Raw genomic sequence first — 27470 nt, 5'->3', positions numbered from 1 at the left:
ATTCAAATAGACATTTGAGTGAAATAATTAGCATATCAATTCTACAGTTATAGCCAAAACGTGTTTTGTGAGGTCACAGCGACCCGAGACCTTTGATCACCAAATTCTAATCAGTTTATCCTTGAGTCCAATTTGACATTTGAAGAAATTCTCTCAAGGCATTCCAGATAGTTTGCGCTCACGAGAATGGACCGGACGGATGGAAGAACATAAATTAGGAAAATCCAGGCAGAGGTCTTTGCAGATACAGACACTGCCACACACTGCTAGTGGGTCACAGGTGATGAATGAGATGGTTAACTTTCGTAATATAGTCTATACATTGTTTCTAAGATAAATCCTGCATAGTATACTCTAACGTTGGACTGATAGAAAAAAAGATCAAATTCAAAGATATCGCAACCTTTGGTCCCCAGCATGGGTTGACCTCCAAACACACGTGAGACTTTATTTCCCACAATGCAACCAATCTTTTTGGTTGCATCTTTTTTTTGTCCGACGCCCTCTGCCTGACAAATGCTCATGTTAACTTCACGCTGCAGTTTGTAACGCAGGTCTTCTGGAATACATTAGTAATCTCAAAGCCGAAGCTGAGGAGCTATTTCCTCAGACGACATAATTCTGTTGTATATCTACTGTTGTATATCTGTTGTTGTATATCTGTTGTTGTATATCTGTTGTTGTATATCTGTTGTTGTATATCTGTTATATATCTGTTGTTGTATATCTGTTGTTGTATATCTGTCGTTGTATATCTACTGTTGTATATCTACTGTTGTATATCTGTTGTTGTATATCTGTTGTTATATATCTGTTGTTGTATATCTGTTGTTATATATCTGTCGTTGTATATCTACTGTTGTATATCTGTTGTTGTATATCTGTTGTTGTATATCTGTCGTTGTATATCTACTGTTGTATATCTGTCGTTGTATATCTGTCATTGTATATCTGTTGTTGTATATCTGTCATTGTATATCTGTTGTTGTATATCTGTCATTGTATATCTGTTGTTGTATATCTGTCGTTGTATATCTGTCGTTGTATATCTGTTGTTGTATATCTGTTGTTGTGTTTAACTAATCTCCCCCTGGGGATGAGTACAGTTTATATCTATCTATCTATCTATCTATCTATCTATCTATCTATCTATCTATCTATCTATCTATCTATCTATCTATCTATATCTGTTGTCACAGGCTGAGTAGAGCGGCTCATAACTAATACACTGGCCTTCATGTGATTAGATCCACTTTAATAACCTTTTCCTTCAAATAGAGTGCAGCACATCTGGTGACAGCAGTGTTCACTGCCGTGGTGAGTCTGTGTTGAAGATTCGTCCTCCAAACATCTTTTGACACGAATGAACATAAATTGTGATACAATGAGTTTTAAGGTTTCATCCTCTGCTTGTATCTACTGACAGAATGTGACAGCTGTCCTGTCGCCTTACTGGTCGCCTTGGAGAAGATGGACGATGTCCTGGCTCGGCTGAAACAGCAGCTGGAGAATGTCACTATTGGTTCTGTTTCACTCTCCAGACTGAACAACCTGGAGGCTAACGTCTCCGACACCAAGGTGCAGTTGATGCAGGTTTTAGGTATCTCTGCGTGTAGTTAGGCACTTAAAGGGACAGTGCGTAGGATTTGGTGTCATCTTGTGATGTGGTTACAGATCGCAACCAACTGAATACATCGCTGCGGTTTTGAAACCCTAGTTTGAAACCCTGGGCTACCGTAGAAACATGGCGGTGCAACATGGTGGACTCTGTGAAGAGGACCCGTTCCCTATGTTGACAGTTATGCATATTACACTCCATTTCTAGTGACAGATCCCCGAAACGCTCAGGCCTTTCTCATACAGCGTTTGTAGCGATACCTACAAAAAATGAATGCAATTCGTAGATATCCCACGACAGCGTTTGTGCCGCGTGAAAAACGAGAAGTCAACGTTGATTTATTCGTAACTTCCGTACTTAAGTAACGCCACTTCTGTAGTTATTTTAAGATGGAAGTTAATTTTGGAAAGACTGTGTGCATGTTACGAACGGGAATTGACATCCGTCGATGGACTTCTCGCACGAAAAATGAGGAATACGTTTTCGTGAGAAATCACACTAACTAATGGTACATTGAAATGCTACACACTGGCCCTTTAAAACATTTCCAATAAAGAGCTTGCAGAAAGAAAATTATTCCAAATTCTGCTGCATTCTCATCACACAATAATGTTTCTCCATATTCACACTTCAGAGTTCTCCTCACCTCCTCTGTTTTTCAGATTCTGGTTGGGAGGTTCAACACCGCTGTGAGACACCTGGAGCCAGAGGTTGAACAGCTGGAAGGAGATGTGGATGTTGTCCGAGATGACTTTAGTCAACTGACTGAAAAGGTACCTGGAGTGAATTATTGTTTACATACTGCGGGAGGTTGTTTTATGAAGCGATAACATCACATACGTCAGAGAGCAATGAACCATAAAACATCTCAACCTTGCTGAGATTTGTGAACACATGAGTGCAGAGTGTAAACACGTAGTGTACATTATCTGATCTGAAAACACATTTTTTTAACATTATTATCAACTTTCCAGACACTTAAAACTGAATCCGATCTGGAGAAGTTCTTGCAGAATGTGAATGGAACAACGTTAAAGGCAGAGGATCTTCTCTCTGAAGCTGAAGCTCTCCTCACACCAATACAAGGTACATCAGTTCATATTTATATAATATTCGTGTTCAAATTGTCGAGAGATTACATCACCGTTTGGCCGAGACCGAGACTTTGCAAAAGGAAACTGAATAATTAGTCAAAGTGAGCCACAGGCGCATCGTCGACAGCAGTGTTTCTGTAATTGTGGCCTGTCAGATTCGATAAAGCAGCAAACTGAGGTGAAACCTGGAGAGTCGGTCGCTCCCTCTGAAAACGACAAAGCCGGGATGATGGAAGAGGCTCGGCGCGTCGTGCAGGAAATGAGAGAGAGAGGCTGCATCGCTCAGAGACACGGAGCTGGCAGAGAGCAGGACGACGCACGCAAATGTGAGATTTGAAAAGAAAATGTTTTTTGTTCATTTCTTGCTTTCTGGCATCGAGTTTATGTTCCGTCTTTGAATAAAACGGTGCACCTGGTGTTCGGCTCACTTCACAGTGACGTGAAGTAGTTCACAACATTTAAAGCTGCAGCATAACAAAAGCTTCTCTTGATTCAAAGAACAACACAATATGTGAACCTTCTAATCAGCGCTTCAATGTCCTGGATTTAAAACGAGAATCATTTAAAAAGAAAAAACGTTGATTTTTAACTTTCAGGTGATTAAACACTCATGAAAACATAGTTATGAATACTACACTCCCTTTCGGCGAATAGATCCCCCCAAAATGCGACGCACTGGCGTTTAAAAAATAAATTCTAGATTTCTATATTTGGATGAACAAAAGGCATGACTGAAAAAATGAAACGGCAACGAAGATAAAATGTAATTGCAGGTCAAATATTTGTAATATTTCAATGCAGCTCTGGTAGTTTACCGATATCCAACAATTACGAAACAACCCTATAAAAATGAACATTAATGCAACAGTCTAGGTGTCTTCAACAATGTGAAATCCAAAGTCTGTGTGTTCTCCTCAGTGTTGGACATAATCAGGAACAACACAGCAGATCCTGTGGAAACCAACCGGTCTGTGTTCAATCAGACGGCAGACTCTCTGATGGCCTCGGCCTCTTCTCTGATGGAGGCGGCTGAGCTGCTGTCAGACGCAGAGGACAGAGTCGACAGGACGCAGGGCCTGAACCTGAAGGGTCAGACTGCTCTACAACACCTGGAGGTGAAGTGAAACACAGCTGGAGTCCTACCACACACACACACACACACACACACACTTCTCACTCTGATGTTTTCACCGCTCTTTCTTTATCGTTTGCCAGCATCTTCAAACTCAGCTGGAGAGAGAACAAAGTGCGCTCCTCCCACTGACGGAAATGACTGAAGATCTGCTGAAAAATATCACGGACGTCTTTTTAAGGCTTGAGGAAATTAAAAAGGTAAGCAGGCATCTATGACGTCATGATTACAGGAGACACGTTTTGGATTGTGCAAACTCAGGATGGGCGGGCCGATACAAGCTCTTTGATGGATAATACGATTATAAATACAAACGTAGGTGGCTAAATCACGTCCAAACCATCATACACAACTTTTTGTATTTTTCTTTTGCCAAAACAGCCCTGACATATTTAGCTGGCCCGAGTCACATTACTGTGGAAACCAATCAGACATCAGAACCAGTCGCACACCAAACATAGCGGTTTGGTGTGGTGCTATTTTTCACCTCTAGGTATAACACAAGAGTAAGATATTTTGTTGAGTTGAAGGTTCTGAGTTACTTTAAGTTTCCTCTAGGAAGGAGTGTGTATGTCCGGGGCTTTTATTGAAAAAGGGAAATGCACTTCTGTTGAGAAATAAAGTTGTCGCCATCTTGGTGCAGACTACGAAGCCCCTGTTATTATTTTATTACCATTATAAAGTACCGGTGCAGAATAAGTCTCTGCCATAGTAACCTCTTAAACAAAGCAACACACCCTGAAACTTTCTGTAAAAATTATTAGTTAAGTAATGCATTTGTTATTAATGGCTGGTATATGTCATTAGGGATTTTTCCATTCAAGAAATGGTCTGTATCGTTAAAATTGTGAGAAAATGTAATCGGTATCGTATGAAATTTGAAACGCTTGGTATCACTCACTCTCTAGTATAAACTGAATTTACTGTGTACATTTCAGGGATCTGAGAGTCATGCGGCTCAGCTGGACGGCGCCAAGATGGAACTCTTTAAGAAGTTAAACAACATTTTCCAAATGACGGCAAAGCTGGAAATCGTAATCAAAGCTGAGGAGCAGAAAGAGGAGCTCGACAGAGCGGCGGCAGAATTTCAACAGTGAGTGTGAAGCAGAGGGTCATTTAGATCAAGGGCAACATTTTTAATATGAAGTGGCTTTAAAAAAAAAAAAAAAATCCTGTTTAATCACTTTGCCAAATCAACACTACGGTTAGCATTACGTTTAATTATGACACCACGTCAAAATGTTTTTCTTTTTGTATTTTAAGAAACATTTTTCCTTGTGCCATGATGTTTGTACATTTAAAAGTCACAGTTTTGCGTGAAATCGTTCAGTGAACTTCATCTCTCGTCTCGCACGACGTACGTCACCAACACGGCCGTTAGCTTTGCTTGCTAGCTAGCTAGCTAACTTAGCTCTGTTCCAAATATGATGTTATCTTATACCTGATGTGTTTTATTATCCAGCGACAAAAAAAGAAGGAAAACGACCCAAACCCTGTTGTTTTATGTGAGAACCATCCTGGTACGAAACACATACAGAGAGAAGCGTCATTTATGACACTTTTGGGTGCTTCGTCTTTATAATTACGTATTTCAACTTCTACTCTTATCGTCTTATACTTCAACAGTTTTACGACAAAACGCGACTTTCTTGACGTGCGAAATTATCATCATCATATTTGTAATTCATGGCACAATTCCAAAGGAATCCCCAAAAAATCCTGGTCCCCTGAAAAGGGGAGGGACTTTGCCTCTCATGCAGATGAACTTCAACATTTCCAAAGAACTCTATGCAAACTTAATGCTAGCGTGCCATTGGTTACGCTACTGCATGCCACCATTGGCACACAGGTTGCCTACCCCGGATTTAGATGAACACTGATGAAGACGACATTTTACGTGTGTTGACATTAATACTTCTTGCTTTATGTTATTGCAGAATGCTTCGCAATGCTACCGGCAGTACTGACCTGCTCAGCGTGCCGGGTAAAGGAGCTTATGACAGAATCTTAAACGCCGTAGAAAAGGCGGCGATGTCAGCAAATCAGTCCAGAGAGGCTGCTGATGAAGCCTTAAAAGTAACTCAGGTGATATTAGTAACGCAACCCTGATGTGAAATAATAAAAACATCTATCAAATTAATATATTATATATATAATATGATTCTTATTCTACTAGGATGTGAAGGAGGGAGGTCTGGTCAACAGGGCCGAAGGATTCAAAGATAATTCAACTCATTTACGCACAGAAGCCAACGAGACTCAGAGCGACCTTAAAGGTGCGTGAAACAGCAGCATTTCTATCATGTCAGATAGTTTATATTAATTCAGAACGCACAAAGGTGAAATCTTTTGTATTTCTTTCATAAACAGTTCTGTCACATGCGGCGAACGCCTTCAAAGATCGTGTGAAAAGGCAGAGGGGGAAAGGAGAAACTCTGAGAACGGACATCTCAGCCGTCAGAGACAACCTCAAAAAGATCAGAGGAGGTCGGTGGATCACTCGACAGGGAAAGATTACACTCTGCACTGTTCCGAGTCACGGTCGATCACAGTCGATCACCTTCTGATTTCAGACGACACGGATGTCCTGATGGAGTCTGCGAAGACGGCTGCCTCGGCCTCCGACTCCTCGGTCGGTAATATAACAGAGCGGCTGAGGAATATCAGCCGGCACGTGGAGAGAATAACTGTGACCAACGTCAGTGGGAACACAGACGACGTGTTGGTCGATGCAGAGCAGGCATGTGAGTATTTAACGACAGCAAATCAGCCAAGTTTTTAAGACTTTTAAAATCCAATAAATGTCATCTTGCAACTGGAATATAAATAACTTTGTTCCGTTTGTTTTCTGTGTCTGTTCAGTGAAGAACTTGAGCACAGCTCTCACTGCATTGAGAGACAAAATGACACAAGTTGAGGCTCTGAGCCGGAAGGCGCCTCCGAGTGGCAACATGACAGAAAGCATCAGGAGAATCAAGGACTTGATAGAGGAGACAAGAAGCTTAGTTAACAGGGTGAGGTATTCTTTTAACTTGTTGTTTATCGCCTGCCAGCTTTGATTTGAAGCTGGCGTAATCAATATTTTTAAGCAAGGTCTGGGGTTAAAGGTCGGGGTCCCTGCTGCTCTGCCTGTTACAATACTGTCTAAATTTAATCTAATTTTACTGCATTGTATGACAACATTTCATTTGAAATTAATGTTAAGACTGTTCTGGACAAAATGGACATCTGAAGGGCAGCTGTAAATTCTCAAACCGAAGGCACCAGCGTTTATTTCCCGCTTTACTGTTTTATTCACCTGCTGTAATGTTATTTATTATTATCATTATTTTCAATATTACTGTACAACGCATGTGTTTGGGGCAGAAATCTAAAGAGTACAATCACCGCAGAACACTTTATTTGAGAGGAAGTGGAGGAAGTACCAGACTCCCTTAAAAAACTGCAGAGTTTTGTGAGTTGTTGAGTTAGGACATCATTTGTTACCTCAATTTAATTAAAATGTTTCAATGTTTTGATTAATTTGTGCGCACAAGATACTAATTCGTGGCCTCAATTCAATTAAATTGTCGTTTGGGCACCCAATCATTCATTCCAGACACCACCTGCTTGAGGCTCTTGTCCTTTGTTTCAGATAGTTCTGGATATAGACTCTTTAATTAAGCTTTACTTAAGCTCGGGGATGAGTTAAAGACATGTTGACAACACTTGCTTTGAGAGGGAATATTGATAGTAAAAGGCAGTTAAAGACATTCTTTAAAGTTTGGGGATTTAACGTCGGCATTACGCTGACTTAAAGGATGCTATCAGTTTTTTAGTTGGTCAATCGGAAGGTCCTGGAAAACGTCATGGTCACTGGTGGATGAAAGTACTTGAGGCCGGTGAACTGTACTTCATGCTTTGGGAGAGAGGCTGGTCTGTTGTGCTGGCTCTCTTTATGTAAACACTTGTCTTGTGTGCTCAAATTAACCAAAACGTTGGAACAAATTCATTAAATTGGGGCCATGAATTACATCACGTGGGCACAAATTCTTAAACTGTGACCTCGGCTACTGTAGTGGGGCATCTAGCTGCGAATGAGCTAGACTTTTCCACAGTAGTTGGTAGCAACCAAAAACAAGCCAGAGAGAGAGAATATTGGACTTGCATCAGATGGACAGAAACAAAAAGCAGCTGTTTGCCAACAGTTAAACTTAAAAAGTGTTGATATGTCAGGGTTGGGTTTAAAGCTTGTTTACACTGCCCCCAAGTGGCCAAAAAATTCATCATTCATAAATAATTTCGACCTCGGCTGATTTTCTCACAGATCTCAGTTGCCACCACCTTTGATGGAAAAGGGCACGTTGAGCTTCGACCTCCGAGAAACCTCGAAGACGTAAAAGCGTTTACGGCCGTCGATCTGCTTCTCAATCGCCATCCGAACGATCCCTCCGGGGCCGACTTTAGATGGAGGAGACGCCAGAACAAACAAAGAGACGCCAGCTTCTTTGTTTTCTACCTGGGCAACAAGGATGTGAGTGTGCCTCCCTCCTAAAATACAGAAAGATGAGTCTTCCAAGTAGAGCAATATAGATAACGTTTACCGTCAAGTCATTTTTAAAACATCTTTAGTTGTCACGCTCTTTCATTTTTAGGCTTCGGGAGACTTCATTGGGATGGCTATCAGAAGCAATGTGTTGATTTGTGTCTACAAGTTGGGCGGAGTTGTCCATGAAGTGAAAACCAGCCACATAAAAACAACCACCAACGTGAACTCCTCAGACTTTGACAGGGTTATCTTCCAAAGGTACTTCATCTTCAATGGAAAAGTATCGCGCTTAATGTTCCCTCCTCCACCACGTTGCAATGAACAGATTATGTTTGTGTGTGTGTCAACATTTCCTGCAGAGTTTACCAAGATGCTGAAGTTAACATCACACAGAACTTCACCTCACAGGCGCCGGTCAGCCTCTCTCCTAAACGTAACCTTCCGGACACGACGACCGGCACCCTCGCACTGGATCCAGACAGTGTCGTCTTCTACGTGGGCGGCTATCCGGAGGACTTTACGGTAACGAGTCACTTTGATTTTCACACTGGTAGAATTGGCACCCAGTGGGAATTGCAAAGTGTCAGATACAAAGTCATAATTTTGACTTAATTAATATCTCTTGAAACTAGAGATTGAGACCATAAACTCATGTTTACAATGTTTACTGAGGTAATAAATCAAGAGAGGAGTAGAGTCATTTTATCATAGACTTCTATACAACCAGAGGAGTCGCCCCCTGGTGGACATTAGAGAGAATGCAGCTTTAAGACACTTCAGCATTGGCTTCACTTTTCAGAAACAGAGGTTGCCGCCTGTTAGCATGTCATCATTTTGACTCACTACCTCATACGGTTGAGTAAGTAAGCCAATGCTGAGTTTTGGACTATGGCAATAATGGTAATTGTTAGTAAATGTTACCATTATTGTGTTTTCTTGTTTTTTTTTCTTGCCCAAAATAGCCTTCCATATACAAGTAATAAAAGCTATAAAGTCACAAGATCCAAATCAAAGATCTAATAGATAATTATTAAAGCAACTGAAATGTCCAGAACACAGTGAAGACGTTCTCCACCATTCTTTTGTGAGAAAACTTTAAGAAAGAGGATGATGGGAGTGAGCTGAAATACCACGGAGCATTGAGCTTCTGTTAGAGGATTTGGGCCATAAATGATTATGGACCATCACAAATAAACCAGAATGATTGTGTGTAAAATATAGTTCATATTCTTCAATGAGATAATCCCTTTTACATTTGAATGCCTCTTCTTTTGATTCTTGTAGCCTCCAGTGCAGCTGCATTATCCAAAGTACAGAGGAGCAATGAAACTCTCCTCCATCAACGACAATCCTGTTTGCCTGTTCAACTACAAGCGAGCAGTCAATATGGATGCAAAGCAGCCGACTGTGAAGTAAGCGTGAAGAAAGTTAAAACGTTTGCAGAGGTTTGTTGACTAAAAATGGTAAAAAAAAATAAAAAATCTTTCTTTATTTGTTCAGGATTCCCCAGTCAGAGGTGTCTGGGTATTACGAGGGAACGGGTTACCGCATGGCGTTCATAAAGGAGCCGCACAAGAAGAAGAAAAGACTGTTCAGATTTCACACAAACAGCCGAGAGACAAACGCTTTGCTGTTCTACATCGGAAATGAAGTACGATGTTTGTTGAGTTGAACAGATTTGTATCAGTCAAACACTTACTGATAACAGCTTTGTGGTGCTAAACGTAAGACACGATCTTGTGTTTTTATCTGCTACAGGAGTCGTTTTTCTGCGTCTCGGTGGAGAGGGGCTTCCTGGTGCTTCAAGGACAGCAAGCAGGTCGAGAGTTCAGAGTGCAGAGCGATGAAAGAGTGTCTCTATTTGTAAGATGATCTAAAAATACTTTACAGAACTAGAAGAGGGCGGATGATTTGTGTCATGGCCGAAATAGCCACTATTGCTGCTTTGTACATTTTGTGGAGGTCTCAGATACGTTGAAAAACTAAATGCGATGTGATTTAATTGCAACAAATGGGTAAAGAGGATGCCGAAATAACTACACAATGATGCAGATTTGTAAAAAGTCTGAATTCGTACTTAGTTAGTTCTCTCCGCAAGACGACACGTAAACAACTTTTAAAATGCTTGTTTTCTGAATAGAGTTTGGATCAATCAGTGCTAGTCAATGCTAACATTGTAGCTGCTCAATCAAGACCCAACATTATATCATCGAGACATAAATACGGCAGCGATGTTATTGTTTATACCATAGACAGTCTATGGTCTACACACATGCATCTGTATACATCATTTCGTCCAGTCTCTCTAAGTACTATCGTACAGCTCTCGGTGACCACAGACTTCACACAGAATCACAGAATCACCACAACCGCGAGAGGTCGTTGAGCATACGGTCATAAATGAGCACAATGAATACCGGCCTGATGGGTCCAGTTGTATGAGAGATTAGCCCTGGACACAGACAGACAGAAACACACACTCACGCACACACAACTGAACACCCACAGTTTATACTTGGCGGAGATAATGAGCATCAAGCAGTGCAATCTTTCTGAATTCATGTTCTTCTTCCATTTTTAAACTAAATTGACGTGTTCTGTCTCAGGACCAACAATTTGCGATCGTTATTGCAAACCGGTTTAGTTTGCACTACGGACCCGAGCAGATCTCCACGGATCACAACCCAACACACTACACCAGTTACTACATCGGGGGTCTCCCAGCACAGCTCAGACAGAGGTAACGAAACAGACACGTGCAGCGGTCACAGCTTTAGCTCGTCAGATTAGCCCTTTTGTTACAGTTTTCTATATATATATATATATATATATATATTTTTGAATCTCAGGCACCACATCACAGCTCCGCCGCTGAGAGGATGTGTGGGTCGACTGACAGCAGACGCTGAGGTCGTGGAGTACAACAGGACGATCGGTGTCGGCGACGGATGTCCAGTCTCACTACTGGTAAAGTAGCCAAAAAGAGATGGATTCATGCGTCATGCATAGGACTGAACATTGAGAACATAATGTAATGCTGGTGTGTTTCTGGCTCGTGCAGGGTGTTCGCTCAGCGACGCTGTATTCAGCTCTGTCTGTTGATTCCTGGAGTGAGCAGCCAATCAGAGTCTCTCTGGGCTTCAGGAGCACAGACCGACATGGCGCTCTGCTCAGGAGCAGCTCTCGGGTAAACCCTGCACAATCCTGCTTTAAAGGAAACAGCGTGTAACATTTTAGGGGGATTAATTGGCAGAAATGATTTAATTACTGTACAATCATCTGAAACTAAGATTTGTTTTGTTTTTGTTAGCTTAGAAAAAGTCATTTAGGTCCACATAGGGAGCGGGAGGCGGAGTCTTCCACGTTGCACCCATGGACAGCATATAAGAAGTGGACGTAGTCATCGTGCTGTTGTTGCAGCACACGAAACAATATTTAGTTATATTTAAAATATAAACACATTTGAATATATAAATGTTTCTAAAAAGCAATAATTTCGTCATGAAAACGAACAGAGTATTGATCAGAGTAGCTCCTCGTAGTGATACAATCCTAAAGATACCTATTGGTACCTGCAGGCCACCGTAGTTCTCCAACACGCTTGGAAAGGGAGGGGTGAGCTGAGAGGAGTTTAGATGGTTGCATTCTGCAACTCACCACTAGGTGCCACTAAATCTTACACACTGTTCCTTTAAATAGAGAATCAAAAGCCAAATATCACGATGACGCCATTAGTATTCTCTGATCGTCTGCAGGGCTCCACATCTGTCCAGCTGTCCCTGGTTGATGGTTATGTAGTATTTAATGGTGATAATTATACCTTGAGGTCGGATGAAAGGTACAGTGATGGACGCTGGCACTACTTGTCTGCAGTAGAGAGGCCAACAGGGTAAGATCCGTCCTATCTTTGTACCTTTATCTCAATCAAAAAAAAGCTTTACTGAACCCGTCTGGATTTTTTCTTTTCAGGTTGGAGCTCAGCATCGATAATGTAAAAGTGATTCAGGGACAAACGCCTCATATCAGGCCAGTGGATCAAAATGTGCAAGGAGGGAAATTCAAAGGCTGCATCGCGAACCTTTACATGAGGAGGTTTGGAAAAAACACTTGTTTGAAGCCACAACTGTTCTAAAACAGATCATTTGTGTCTCTTTCTCCTATAATAACATGACTTTGTGTGTCTTTAGGCCTGAGCAGAGCTTCATACCTGCTGATCTAAGCTCATTTTCGGGAGACGTTGTCCTCGGACGATGCATTCTCCATCCGCCACCTGACACTGAGCTTCTACCAGCACCCGTGTTGAAAAGGACCCACAGACACAAACCTGTGAGTTCAAACAAGCCATTATTTCTACAGCACCATAGTAATTCACCACCTGCTTTTATAATTAGCAGGGGATGAAGGTCATTTCTCTGCTCTGTGGTCGATTCAGGCTCCGGCAGGAAGCCGTTGTAAACACTGGCGAGCCCGGCGTGATGAACACCAGCTCTCTGAGGACAACAGCTGGCTCAGCTACACCCTGCCACAGCAGGACCTCAACTACAGGTGATTCCATATAAACATTGAAAAAAACGCGTTTATTCCTGAAGATGTGGAAATGATGACGGTGTTGTTCAGAAACCAGTCAAGTACCAGCCTTGGGTTTAAGAGGTATTCATTGTTGTATTGAATTCTTGTGTCTCAGGCCTCACTTCTCTCTTGACGTCAAGACCAAGTCGTCCAAAGGGCTGATCCTCCACGTGGCAGGGAGGGGAGTCCTCCCCCTGCTGGCCCTCTACGTGGCCAACGGCAAGATCAAGATGTCCCTCGGGCAAAACAGAATCATCCAGCACAAGCAGAAGAGCAACGACGGGAACTGGCACAGAGTAATTGACCGTTCGCTAAGCCCCGCCCTCCTAGTTACTGTCTTAAGTCTCTGTTCTCACACATACAGCTTACAGCGATGATGGGGGCAAATATACCACTTTTTACAGCAGCCATTATGACATGTACTGCAGGGTAAACAAAGGTATAGCTGATAATATTTATTAGGTGCTAAATCTAGCAAGAAAGTCGGGAAGTCAGTAACGCTGACAGCCCGTCAGGCCTCCCTCAGAAGACACTGAATGATAAAAAAGAAGGTAAACAATGAACATGGCTGTTGTTAGGACTCTGAGTGAAATGATTGGTAGGGCTTATTACAGTCCTGCGACAACCACAGATAACTTTATTTCATTCGTATTTTGTCAGAGCATTTGATTTATTGATTGCTGTCAGGATGTAATAAGATGATTTTGAAGATTACCAACCCCACCTTTAATGTTGTAAACTTAAACAAAACAACACCGTGACAAAACACCTGGTTTGGTTTATGAAAAAACATCATGGTTTTGCATAAAATCAGTACGTTTGAAACATTAATTTAAATAAATCATCACTGACTTCTGGTTTCTCATGGGAGGCGGTCTGCGGTCTTCCAGGAGAAAGTCCTGTTGTTGTTTGTGCCACACATCTTCCACAGACTATAATTAGAAACGTTCTTGTGATGCGTCATAAACAAACGTTATCCGGGAGGAAATATATTTCCCTTGGAACATAATTGACAAGTGCTGTTCTGTTGTATTGGAAGTATAATTGTTCGGACCCCAGGCTGCAGAGTGATAGTAGGCAAACATAAATAAATTTGTCTGAGGTCTTTACTTTCCCTCTGTCACAGGTTGAGGTCAGTGTGGAGAAGAGCACTTTTCATATGCTGGTTGATGGGATCCGTGTGACCGATGGACATCTGCCCAACAATGAGGGATCATCTTTAGACCTGCACAACCCTGTTTATCTGGGCGCTGATCCAAAAAGCAAAACCATAAAGGTCTCTCTCACACCTCACTCAAGACTGTTTCTTTATCGGCCATATTTTCCCTCACTTCTTCACATATTGACCTTCTTTTCTTCCCGTCTTCCCTCAGGGACACAACATCCCCATGAACAGTGTCACTGGTTGCATACGGAGTTTCAAAATGAACGAGGAAGCTCTCGGGGGACCTGAGGCGAGCTACAAAACGTTACCGTGCTTCGACGGGCTCACAGAGATGGGGACATACTTTGGCGGCGGTCACATCGTATTAGGTTTGAACAGCGCCATAGATACTGATTCGGCTAGTTACCGAGCTAGCGAGCTACAACAAACACCTAAAAGTCTAAACACTGAATATTTCTGCTCCAGAGAACTACTTCACCTTCGGCTCCCAGTTTGTGTTGGCCTTCGAGCTGCGTCCTCAACACCTGACGGGACTTCTCTTCCACGTCCGAGGTCACAAAGCCGGCCTTAATGTGTTCTTAATGGAAACAGAGGTGAGCCCTTCTTAGAGTGAACTATGGCAGCCAGTTTCAAAAGAAGAAACTGCATTATAAATGATCAGAACATTTTGTTTAGAGACTGTAATCTTTCACCAGGTGGGCGTCGATGTGGAAGACGGTAGCGTTACCGTCAGTGTGTCGGTGACGCCTCCCAAAAGCCTCTGTGATGGAAAGTTTCACCTGGTTACAGGTACGACTTCTTGTGCCGATAACTTCACACAAACTTTGATTCTTGAGTGAGTAAATATGAATTTTTACACTCTCTTGTCCTCCAGTGTCCAAACAACGAGACGTTATCAAACTAGCAGTGGACTCTGTGTCTGAGCAGAAAGCCGTCACCATCACCTCCACAACACTGGACACACTTTACATCGGAGGTACGTCCATCGAACGTTTCACAGAATCACTGCTGTCGGATTTATTCTGTTTGGAATCTATGTGTCAAACACACAAAACATGATGAACTGGAAAGAAACAATAAAATAGTCGTGAATGTATACCAGAGGTGGGACCAAGTCATTGTTTTGCAAGTGAAAAGGAAACGCCCACACACAGGGGCGTGGCCAGTAAACAAGATAAACAACACAAAAATGCAAAATACTTGCATCAAATCGAGGTGTGGGGAAAACTCCCAGGATCCTACTGACCCCGAGCAGTCTGTCTGAGGTAAACGGTTTACAGCCTAAACTACTGAGAGATATTTTGTTGAGTTTCCTCTCAGTGAAAAGCTCTGAGTGGATTGAAGTTCCCTCTGGTAAACAGTTACGCAGGGTAAATGTCCAGGTCTTTTATTCTGAAAGGTAATAAAAGTGGATCTGCTCTTTTTCTGCCTTTGTCAAGGTTGAAAGGAGTAATAAAGTTTCAAAGTCAAAGGCAACAGAATATACTTAACAGACAAATACTTAAACAAATACACAAAGTAAAGATAAGAAACTGATGGTGTAGAATTTGTACACCGCCGTCATATTTCTGCTTTTCCTTTTTGTTCAGGAACAACAAAACAGAGCCGAGTCCCCGCGCCCTCCTCACCGTTTGTGGGCTGCTTACGAAATGTGAGGCTTAATGGAAGACCTGTTGCTTTTGAGACGGCATCCAGGGTGGTCGACCCCGTCAGCATCAACAGGTGCCCTGCAGAGTGATGCACGGGTGACCCGCTGACGTCTTTAACCCCACAGACCATTTGGCATCATTACAAAGTCAATCTTGTAAAGACGGTTTAGGGTCAGACGTCCACGTTTCTATTTGATGCAACGGTGCAGCCGTAACATGTTGTATGTACTTTGAAACTAAAGGGGGAGAATACAGGAAATACTGGAAACATTAGGATTCAAACTGTACCGGACCCTTCTGAAGAGCTTTGAGTAAAAAAGCCTTTTTGATTGACCTTATATATATATATATATATATATAATATATCCATATGACACAATGATAGAATGGGAACATATATTTCACCGGGTTGTACGGAACGTAGATTTGAAATTTAAAAAAAACATCATGAAGGTATTTCAACTAGCTCAAACATTAAGTGACCTTTGACCCGTAAGTACTTTGTTTTCTAAGCACCATATTAGAGAGACAGCTGTGGATCCGCTTCAGCGCTCACACACACTCACACTGGTGTCTATGCAGCGTTACAACACGACGAACTCAAAGCTCTGCTAACTGGCACACGATTCAAACTGCTGTTCTTCCTTTGATCAAGAGATGGAGTGCTTATCCTAATGTAGCTACCAGGCCTAAATGAAACACATGGGTGACCTCTATTAACTTCCCAAAAAGCAACTTAAAATAAATCAGATTTACACTCACCAAACGTGTGAAGAAGAACAGTCTGAAGGTCTGAAGGTTCACTCACATTAGTCTCAGCCCTGAAAAAACAGATTATTATTATTATTATTTCACCTCCTTATTTCACTTTTTACATCAGCCTTTCTTCTCTCTTTTTCCTCTAATCCTCGAATCACACCTCAAATTCACACCGACACTCTGCTTCTCTGTTCCAATGACAACATTCTCGCGGTCCCGTTCACCCAAACAGGAACACAATAAAACAAATTCCTCAAATAGAAACATTACATTAACACACTTTTTGTGGATTTTGTTTCCATCAATATGTTAGCGATGACAAGTTCTGACCTCATGATGAAAACTAGCTGAAGCGTTTGTCACTTTCCTCACCTCATGCGTTGCAGGGTTCACTTCCTGTTTGATGCTTGCCCCGCCCACCTGCGTGACGTCACAACAATGAGGGAGTGGCTCTACAGCTAGGCCTCAACAAAAAGACAATGAACCCTTTAAAGTTACACTGTCCAGTTAGACCTCATGACCTCATGACATCATGACCCAACCGCCCTGAACTGAGCCTGCAGGACATTTTTAAAAACATCTTCAGCTCTCAGGATCCGTAAACAAACTTTATGTCTGATTACAAAGTATTTTAACAATAAAGTCGTACAAATACAACCTTAATAAAAATAAGCGCTAGTTGTGTCATATTCTTATCCGTCTATGATAACATGTTTGGTGTAAAAACTAGAAATTCTGAGCTTTTCTAAAGCACCTTAATGCACCTCGACTCAAAACACATTTTAACTCGTCGATCATATATTAATATTTATCAATATTCATTGTGTTTATTGCTATCTCAATGTTTATGTTATTTGTAATGTGCTAATGGAAATAAATAGTGTTTAGAAGTAAAACTCTCAGAAAAAAGTCAACATGTAAACAGTAAACATGGCGAAAACATGAGTATATCTTTACAAATCGTATCATAAATGTTGTATTTTCGTGTATTTTTTGCAATCAAATTACAGTCACAGCTGCGAAGAGTCGGAGAAAACATTCAGGAGATCTTGGATATAATCAACATTGCCTTTGAAAACAAGGATACAAATCTATTTCTCTTTATTGCATCTCCATTTGCTCTAGAATGGTAATAGACATATAGGTTAACTTATAATGGATTCATCTTCCTTTGCTTCTTAGCTTACAAAGGAGACCAGAAATATGCACATAAGCCTCAGTGTTGAGCAGCTGTTCCTGTTTCATGTTGGGTATGTCGCTTTAAGTGATCGTCCCTAGATCTATGGCTTCTGATGTAAATAAACTAATTACATCTATCCAGCAGAATCCTTCATAGGCCGCCTCCTTTACCAGCTCTGATCTCAACGACTGGCTTCAACAGATCAGACATCGAGTCTGTTAACCGTGAATCATAAAGCCGGTAAAAACAAACAGCAAGGATCAGACGGCACAGGCGCCTTCGTGTTGCTTACGTGCTAGATTTTGAGAACATTTTTTTAATGCAGATTCCCTATGTTGCATCCTTTTTATACATAGTTTATGGAAGCTGTGCTAACTAAACTGCCAAGACCATTATCTTCTCAGAGAAGGGGTCCGTTGGATCATCCTGGTCCATCCAGATTACACATTATTCTCTGACTCCTCTGTACTTTGTCTTGCATCTCAAGCATACTTCACATAAATGATAAAAAGATACATGAATACATTGAAGTGTTTTATTTCAGTTTCCAATAAAATACTTTCAATGCTCTGTTTGGAGGCAAAAACACCATCAAATCCAATAGTTTCTACATCATGTGACCTTCTGACCCCCCAATCAACGACACACACACATAATAAACCTCTTCACATAACTAAATGTGTGTTTTATGAAATCACACAATCCTGGGATGACAAACAATGAACACCAGTCAAGTTTAATATTGATGTAGAAAATAAACGGATTTTTGTACGTATTTTTTTTTAATGAGGCGAACTACATCCGGAGAAACGACACCCACACATCAACCTCGTGTTTACCGACTGCTCGTGATTCTGTGAGTTTTAGAGTCCGGAGGGAATGTGAACGGCGTGATGAGGTCACTGGTTGAATCTGTGTAAAGTTTATATACAGGAATACATTTAGAGTAATTATTAACATTTAAAAGAAGACAGACGGAAACTAAAAGCATGAACCCCTGTGCATCAGCACCTCAGCTCCCTTATGAACAGAAACAAACTGCTCTCAATGGAAATACAAATGCTACACGTCAAAGAACTTCACATTTCATAACTTTTAAATATTGATTCTTTTTTATGCACAATTTTACAATCATAAAGGAGATTAAGGCCACGCAGTTATATATATATATATATAGTATTATTGCTTGTAGTTACTGTTGCTATTCCATTAAAAAAAAAAAAAACAGTTAATGCTGCTCCGTACAAAGGACACTGAATGGTGCTAATTTCTGTCTGCAGAAAATGTCCATTAGTAAATGTCTGGCAGCTGGCTGTAGTTCCTGTCCCAGTATCCACTAGAAAAGAGCCAGTCCTGGGAGCTGGTGTGGGGGTTTTGACCCGGCTGAAACCACCTGGAAACACAGCGGAGACACATCAGCATTCAGTTAAAACCAACACGACACCGGACAGAAAATCACAACTCAGATTGGGGGGAAGCGGGGAAGGAAGGTCAGACATGCTTCATCACAAGGTTATGGGTAATGTGCATTGAATTAGCCGTTAGGGTTCTGTGCTTTGGACTAAAATGAAAGGAATACTTTGCACAAAAAATGACCATTTTTACATCAATGCCTCAACCCCGTGTTACCTTGAATTCTGAAAGAAAACTTTGTTTTTCTCTCGCATGCGTCTACGGCTAACAAAGAATCTTGAAGAAGAGAAGAGTCTTGATGAATTGGTGTAAATGGGGGCCGCCTTTAAAAACAGCATCATCATTTTAGAACATCTGGTTACAAACTCTTACGCAACTCGTGCAGTATAATCCAAGTCTCATTTATAATCCAAGTCTCATTTATAATCCAAGTCTCATTTATCCAGCCGTTAATCTCAGAACCCCTCAGCTATTGGTCAGACGATGACGGGCCTCTGGGGGAAAGCTACAAAGAGACACAATACAGCTACAAAGAGACACAAAACAGCTACAAAGAGACACAAAAAGACTACGAAGAGACACAAAACGACTACAAAGAGACACAAAACAACTACAAAGAGACACAAAACAACTACAAAGAGACACAAAACGACTACAAAGAGACACAAAACGACTACAAAGAGGAACAAAACAACAAAAATAGGCTGAACAACTCTAAAGTCTGTGTCTTGCTCTTAAATAGGAGAGGTGGGTTCTTTTGCAGGTCTTTGTCCAGCGGCCCATTGTCTTATAATCCACCCATGAGGTCGAGTTGTGTGAGATGATTTGATATAGTTTAGCTGTTGTTAAACGCCCTTATTTACTTCAATTCATCAAGATCTTTCTCCGTTTTTTGATGTTTTTGTTCGCTCTGGAGGCCATCGAGGAAAACGTTTTCTTCAAGAATTGAAGGTGAGTGATCGGTATACAAATGGTCAATGTGAGGGAGAAGTATTCCTTAAACATGTGTTGTTGTTTTTTTAGCTTTGCTGCATGAAAGCAAGTGGAGAAAAGGATTGGGGTTAGAGGACTCCTGTAGTGTTCAGGAAGCTGCCATGCCGGTGGAAGGGAGAGCAGATTAACGACATCGTCTCCAAACTGTGATTCAATCATCGCTGATTCTCTATCATATGTTAACAGACAGCAGGCCGCGGGGATGGAGATAAGATTTCAATTTAGAGAATACAAAGTGATTGGAAACACTGTGAGACTGCGAGGTCACATGATCACATCACACACTTCAGGCACATCAATCAAACAGCGAGCAGCTCTGACCTTGGGCCCAGGGCAGGACTCCTAAACATCAAAGCCAGGATGCAACAGAAAAACAAGTCAGATGAAGAGAACATGGGAGATTTAGCTTCAGCATTTCAAAGACACACAGTATGAAAGAGACAATAAAACCGCTGCATTAAAGACAGAAACTGTATGTTCGGCCACAATGAAAACCGCATCGGAAGTAAATGTACATTTAAAATGCTTAAATTTAGCAAAATACACAGAGAATTTATTAAAAAATACAGTTTGCCATTTTGGAAAAGAAAACATATGAAGGCCACTTCATGGAACAGGGAGTAATCTGAGTTGATAATGTTCACACTTTATTCATATCAAATATCAACGATTGTCATTTAATGCACACAAAGAAAGGCCGTTGTCTTAATGTGGCCTTGAACTGGTCGGTCCTTTGAAAACTTACTGCACACATTAACTGATTATATCAAAGCCTTTGGAGCTAAAGCGAAAGTTCAGATGTTCTGTGGTGTGTGTGTGTGTGTGTGAGGTTCTCCTCCACAGTCAGGGTTCTACTGCAGGAGATGAGTTCATAGAACCAGAGTAATGTTCTGCTGTGGACGTATTTTAGACTCCTAACAGAATGTCTATCAGTGGAAGTGAACGCTGTATTTAGAATGTGTTCACCTCTTCACCTTGCTGTCAGGCAGACCTTTCTGAGGGAACTGAAGCTGTTCTCTATGATCTCTACAAAGACACCAGACTCCACTTACAGTCATTTTATCTCTCAGAACACAGGAGTTGTTGGTCTACTGCTGCCTCGATCGGTTCATTTGTTTCTGTCACTGTGTGCCTTTGGTGTTTTAAAGTCAGGTTGTATCTGGACTAACCCTTTGAAAACACCAAACTATCCCTTTAAGAGAGGAGAACACTTCCTCACCTGGTCTTCCAGTCTTCAGTGGAATCAGATTTGGAGCGGTTTTTGCGAGCCGCTCTCTGTTTCTCCTCGAGCCTTTTCTTCTCCTCACTGGCGAGGTCTATTGGAACAAAAACATTGTCGAGTTTTAGATCGCAACGATAGGATTCTTTATTTTTTTGTTTGTTTTAACAGTTCAGTTCAAAGTGTGTTGCCACATAATATTACCGATGTCCCCGTTCTCCATGGCCCGTATGTCTGGCCTCAGCCTGCAGTCCGTCTGAGGGATGGCTCCCTCCATCTCTTTACGCAGCTCGTTTAGTTGCATTGCAAAGGACGTGAAGCTGTACATCTGCAAGTACACAACAAAAACAATAGGAAAGGTACAAAAATGTTTCCTGTACATGCAAAGTACAGAACACAAGAATACACAACACAACCATCTCTAAAATGGTGCAAATGAAGACGATAACGCACAGAACGAAGACGTTTTTACTCCTCATGCTCTTGAACACGAGTGCTCTGAATTGTCTGTCTGAAAGTTTCAAACTCGTTTCAAACAAAGTGGAGTGGCTGGTTTGCTCGGTGTAATATATGCTAATGAAAGCTCATCGTGTCCTGTTAATCAGTCAGACCTCGGTGGAGTTGGCCGGTCTGGGTGCGATTCTCCACAGCAGCTGGCTGCCAGGAATCATCTCCACGGTGTCTGCAGCTGGAGAGGGAACCTCCTCGTGATCCTCGCTGCAGCCCTGAACAAAGTGTCACACAGACGTACAGTAGTGCTGCACATATTAATCATGCTCTCTGAGAGATGCATCATTATGGTGTTTATCAGGAGAATAAAGATAATTATGGGTGTCAGCAAAGATCTCAAGATATCATATTACGCGACTTGAAAAACACTCGATATTTTCCATCTAATCCGTCATCAAACTCCATTATTCACACGATGAATCACAATAACAAACTGATTTTGTGATTCCCTTCTGTTCAGTGGGAAGCAGCTCGTACCGCTTTGCTGCTTTTTCTCTCCGCGGCTCCTTTCTTGTCGCTCTTCTTGTGCGCCTCGAAGGCGGCCGGGTCAACGACATACAGGCACTCCGTCCACTTCCCGTAGAGAGCGCACAGCTTCTTCTTGCTGTTGGAAAAACACCCGTAAATATCCTCAGGCACAAACACACGAGTTCAGCCGGTCTGCACGTCTCTCCGTGTGCGTCTCAGTATCTCACGGCTGCATATTTAGTGTCGTTGTCGTAGTCAAACACATGTCGTTGTGTCCAGTCATTCATGCTGAGTCATTGTCTCCTCCTCCTCCTTTAATTGAACCTTCTCATCATGTAACGTTACACGCGTAGCCATGATGCGTTTTCTAACTCTAACTTCATGCAAACCTTCTACCTCAGGGTACTACGCAAAGGGGAACATTTTCTCAGCTTGTCTCTCTGATAACTTGAGATCCGTTCAGGAGGTTTATACCAAGAACCAAATGATCCCAGCGGTATATCTCTGCAGAACAACCGGACTATAAAACACTGAATGAAGCAGTTTCAGGTTGAAACATGTGCGTTTCTTTCAGGCTGTTTGGTGGACAAAAGGGAGCTCTGATAACTTAAGACGTCTGATGACTAAAAACCTTCACCATTTTAAGATATATTTAGATTTAAACCTGGGAAAAAAAGTAAATTCATGACAGCTTCAATGCTGATGCTGCACAAAGAGGGTAATTAGTACACAACTCAACAAAACATATAGAAGTCTGGTCGTTTAGACATTTTAATGTGGAATATGATTCCTTTAAAGTTAGAAATGAGCTCAAGGGAGTGACCTCAGCTAACCTACTCAACTTTGCGGGTCCTGAATTACAAATAAAGTTAATTAATTACTTAATTAACAGCTTATTGAGTTATACTATCAGCACGATAAACTGCGTACTGATACCGTACATGCACAGAGATAAATAATTCAGTCATCACTATTTCCCTCAGCGTTCTAGACAAGAAGAAGACGACGACTCCTTATTTAAATGACTTCATGTCTGAACTCCATGCGTCAGTGTGGGCCGTACCTTTTATCCAGAATATACCCTTCAACCTTGTGCAGCTCTTTGCCAAACAGACCACATGGTTTGAAGTTCAGGCAGCACCTTTCACCAGTTCTAGGTTAAAAAAAAGAAAAGAGGAGAAACCTTCACATCATGCTCTCGCTCTCTGCTGGCTGAGTCACACAACACTTCCACATCTGCTCCGTTTCCTCTTTGTGAGTCAAACTTCCTCAACATGTTTGTCTCAACTGTATCAGATTACTCTACTGCATTGCTCTATAATCTTTAACAAAGCATAGTGGGCCAATACATATAAGCAAACATTTGTATTGACTTCATGTTGTTTTTGTCCACTCACCTGTGGTTGACCAACTCCACGTTTCCGTACTGCTCGATCCACAGCTGGCCCACGATGATGTTGTGAACACAACATGTAGGATTTGTCCAAGTGTAGGCTTCGTTGTACCTGGAGATAAAGAAAGACTTACAGGGGAGCCAATTGTACACATTAAAGTCGGTTTTTACAGGTGTTGGGAAGTACTGCTCCATATGGGGACTTCTTGCATATTCTTGCCCTGCTGTTAGTGAGTAATTGGCTTCTTTTTGCAGAACTGATGATTGTGAATTTAGATTGTTTGGGCACAGCAGTAGAGGTGAAATGTTGCTCTCTATTTGTTTGGTTATTTGTGGCCAAATCTTACTCATTGCAGCTTTAAAGCTTTTCGTGTCTCCAGATGAAGCTGTATGGAGTCTGATAAATGTCTTCAGGTGATGTCACTTCAGTCAGCGATGATTCAGGACTACAAGTTTGGAAAATAAAAGAAATCTGGAGGTGCAGAGTTAGAAATGAGAGAGCGTACCAGCCCTCTGTAGCTCCTCATTTCTGCTTGAGTCACGAGGCTACATTACCCTCCGTTAGCGTTACGCAACCACATCTAAAACCAAACCGCCCGCGGTCGAGCTGCATTGTAGGTGATGCAGGTGCAAGATCGTCACAAGAAAGAAGAAGAATGTGTGGAATAAAAAGAAATCTGGTTGAGCCGCTGTGGAGAACTGTAAGGAGAATGTAAATGTTCTACCCACTCAGGAAAAGTGCTTCCAGTCAGTCGGCATTATCTGTCAAAGCTGCACTAGAATGGAACTCCATCCCAGCGACCATTAAAAGAACTAAACACATGTAGTTCATTTAAAGTTCATTTAAAGAAATGGTTAGTTAGCACCCAGCTCTGTCAGCACGAGAACCTAACTTCCTGTCCTCAAACTGTCTGCTGTCACCTCGACCCTCGTCTACCGGCACGTCTTTCATTGTTGTTCTGCTGCGTCAGACTGACTCATATATATATTTTACATATTCTGCATGCTTTTATGTTTTGTGCTTCTGACATGTATGTTTTTAGTGTCTAACAATGAACATAATCTTGTCTCTAGTCCATGTTTGTACTTGACATAGTTAACTGGCTTCCTCTGTGTTGCACGTCTTCATAGTACTTGACAATGTAGTACAAGAGTGTACTGAATGATGTTTAAACCTACATTAATACTGTCTCTTCTTTTATCGTTTCAGCAGGCTTTGTAAAGGGTAAATAATGCATAACTTCTTATATTCTGTCTTTAGGTTGACTTTGTAACATCTGTCCCGAGACGACAGATGAAAAGTAGCGTCTTGGCTAACTGTGGCGCATTTACAGGAAACGTATTGATGAGCACTGTCCCTATCAAATAAACCAATAAATAAATAAATAGAGGAGAACATTGAAAGAGTTACAAACTATCTTTGTGTAAATAGTGTAACAGCTCTTATCGATATTTTATTTTAGTCTTTTTAAGAATAGGAAGAGTTGATATATACTTTTTAAGAAGATATGATGAAAATCATGCCGTCTTTTTATGACTCAACTGGAGCCTCTTACTTGGGCAGCTCCAGCGTGATGATGCCTTTCGGCTCCGCTTCCACACTCTTGCCCCAGAACTTGAGTTTGGGGTAGATGGATCCATGAAACACGAAGTCCTGCTTCAGGCCCTCGGCGTGGAAGGCGCTGACCGGAGGATGGTGGCTCACCTGCTCCGACAGCAGCCTGAAGCCCAGATCCTCTCTGGGAACGGCAGCACGTTGGAAACGTTATTAAGAGGACGGACAAGTTGCGTATCACCAGTGTTGAACATGTGCTGTATTAATCCACACTTACCGGACCAGCTCATAGGTTTCTCCCAGCAGCGGGTTGAACGGTTTACCAGTCCGCTCCCACTGCGAGGCCACAGCGGACACCGCGAACGCAGCCACACACTGCCAACAACATGACCAACACTCCGCGTCACACACTCTAAACTTTGAGAGAACTTTAGTGGTTTGCACGTCTCGTGTAAAGGACGTCGCTACCTTCATCCTCTCGGTAGAGTCTGAGCAGCCGTTGGCCTGGTGGATGAGGTACGTGTGCTCCATGTACTCCGTCAGACGCTGCAAGAAGCTCAGCGGCTCGTTGAAAATCACCGGCATCGTAATCTTGGAGAGTTCCTAAGACAGACATGAAGAGGAATTATAATACTAATAATGAATGAGTGATTATTGTATTTTGGTGTCGGGTCATTTATTTGACCCCTCAGTCGTGGGATCATTCAGACACAAGAACAAATAACAAACCGAGCGCTTCGGCACGTTAACCTGCCGTCACCCAACGGTACAATACACCGATAATTACCAAATATAAATGACGGGCGCTAGTGCACGCTGATTACCACCTTTGTATGGTCTCGTCATACGATCTAATAGAGACATGACATTAGACATGAACATACATTTTACCCACAATCATCAGCGTATCTGTATATAACAAAAAACACCAAAGATCATAAGAATCTATTCGTTTAATTTAAAAAATGTTTTAAAGTTTGTTCATAGTATATGTAGAATAAGCATATCATTTAGTTATTATAAACCAAAATAATATAACACCATGGTGCAGAGGGGTTCGCCTTTTTGAGGGAATATAATGCAAAAAGGAAGATGTTTGTTTAAAAGTGAGTTCTTCTTAGTTCTGGATTAGAACAGATTCTGCAGTAAGCGTATACGCCTCTCACACACGATTCTCCAGGATGAAGAGAAATCCAAAGACGACGTGTTGCATCCGTTCATGCTCAACGCCGTATATTTACACCAGATCATGAACCAATCCGTGCTAACGGGGTCTGAGAGACGTCTGCTCTCTTCCTCCCATCCCACGATTAGAAACATTCTAATCATTCTTAATACCAAATCTAAATCAAGAACATGAAGAACATTCCTTTAAAATGTAAAGGACAATATGAAAGCAACTCATTTCCTTCTCCACTTCATTTGTCATTATATTCACAGATTCTTTTATCTTCAATCACAGCTCTGCATCTTCTATTTTCCATATGTATCTTCTCTTAACGGTGCACAGAATGATCTCTGACATTTAGGCAAATTGTACTTTGTATATATATATGTAATTCTCTTTCTTCTATTTTGTCTTTTGCCATATCTCTGCTGCCCATGATTGTGTACATTTAGACCAGCCTTGGTATTACATTGAATGCTCCTCTTGGTTATGAATAAAAGCAACAACAGGTTTCTCAGTGAAATGCAATTGAAGGACCAGTTTTCATTACAGAGAGTAAATAAAGCGCCTTCACACAGCACTGCTTTGAAAGAGGAATATCAAAGCAGACTATTGAAAAGGCCAAAAGGTGATAACGGTCTTCAAACAGGCGGTAAAAACTTCCAAACGTCATACGTCCCTTTGGACAAAAGTGTCAAATTCATTAATGTAAATGTCGTGTCTACTCGATCCTTCTCCAGCGCAAAAAGAAATGACGATTTAGAAATGTAACGTTCAAAAGTAAGATAAGAGTTTTTGATATGAAGGATGATGGTGCCGGGACTCTTTCATGGTCTAATCTAGAAGTACAGAAACGTCGAGAGTAATAAATGAATAATCACACGATGTTGTTGAACGAGAGTCCGCCGTGCTACGACTGTGAACACAACGATGACACATCATCACTTTGATGTTGATATTTGACAGTTGCTTCTTCTAACATCCAGCAGATACGGAGGAACATTATTATCGATTTGGAGTCGTGTTTCTGTCTACATGATGATCTTAACGGCAAAAT

General features: G+C 41.6%; 1 protein-coding gene and 1 long non-coding RNA gene across 3 annotated transcripts in view; one reads left to right on the top strand and one right to left on the bottom strand.

Annotated features, from left to right (window-relative positions):
* osbpl1a (oxysterol binding protein-like 1A) overlaps positions 1-27470 on the bottom strand; it is a 51749-nt gene that overhangs the window by 7041 nt on the left and 17238 nt on the right. The window contains exons 19-30 of one of the 2 annotated variants that reach the window (XM_079158011.1): positions 25714-25848; positions 25523-25620; positions 25247-25429; positions 23695-23802; positions 23361-23450; positions 22307-22433; positions 21931-22044; positions 21524-21647; positions 21320-21416; positions 20422-20442; positions 16845-19087; positions 16518-16576 (exon numbers count right to left, since the gene is read on the bottom strand). In XM_079158011.1, coding sequence (XP_079014137.1) covers positions 18985-19087; positions 20422-20442; positions 21320-21416; positions 21524-21647; positions 21931-22044; positions 22307-22433; positions 23361-23450; positions 23695-23802; positions 25247-25429; positions 25523-25620; positions 25714-25848 — 1200 coding nt within the window. In that variant the 3' untranslated portion in view covers positions 16518-16576; positions 16845-18984. Of the gene's footprint in view, positions 1-16517; positions 19088-20421; positions 20443-21319; positions 21417-21523; positions 21648-21930; positions 22045-22306; positions 22434-23360; positions 23451-23694; positions 23803-25246; positions 25430-25522; positions 25621-25713; positions 25849-27470 lie in introns of those variants that run through there. The other variant, XM_079158012.1, reaches the window with a different exon arrangement.
* On the top strand, positions 12341-12868 carry LOC306694492. The gene is made up of 3 exons (XR_013767046.1): positions 12341-12464; positions 12560-12698; positions 12805-12868. It is a non-coding gene; the product is annotated as an uncharacterized lncRNA (long non-coding RNA).

This window comes from Pholis gunnellus (genome assembly GCF_910591455.1).
Source record: "Pholis gunnellus genome assembly, chromosome: 4".
In the NCBI taxonomy this organism is placed as follows: domain Eukaryota; kingdom Metazoa; phylum Chordata; class Actinopteri; order Perciformes; family Pholidae; genus Pholis; species Pholis gunnellus.
Note: the sequence above shows the minus strand (reverse complement) of the source record. Positions and strands in the feature narration are given on the sequence as shown.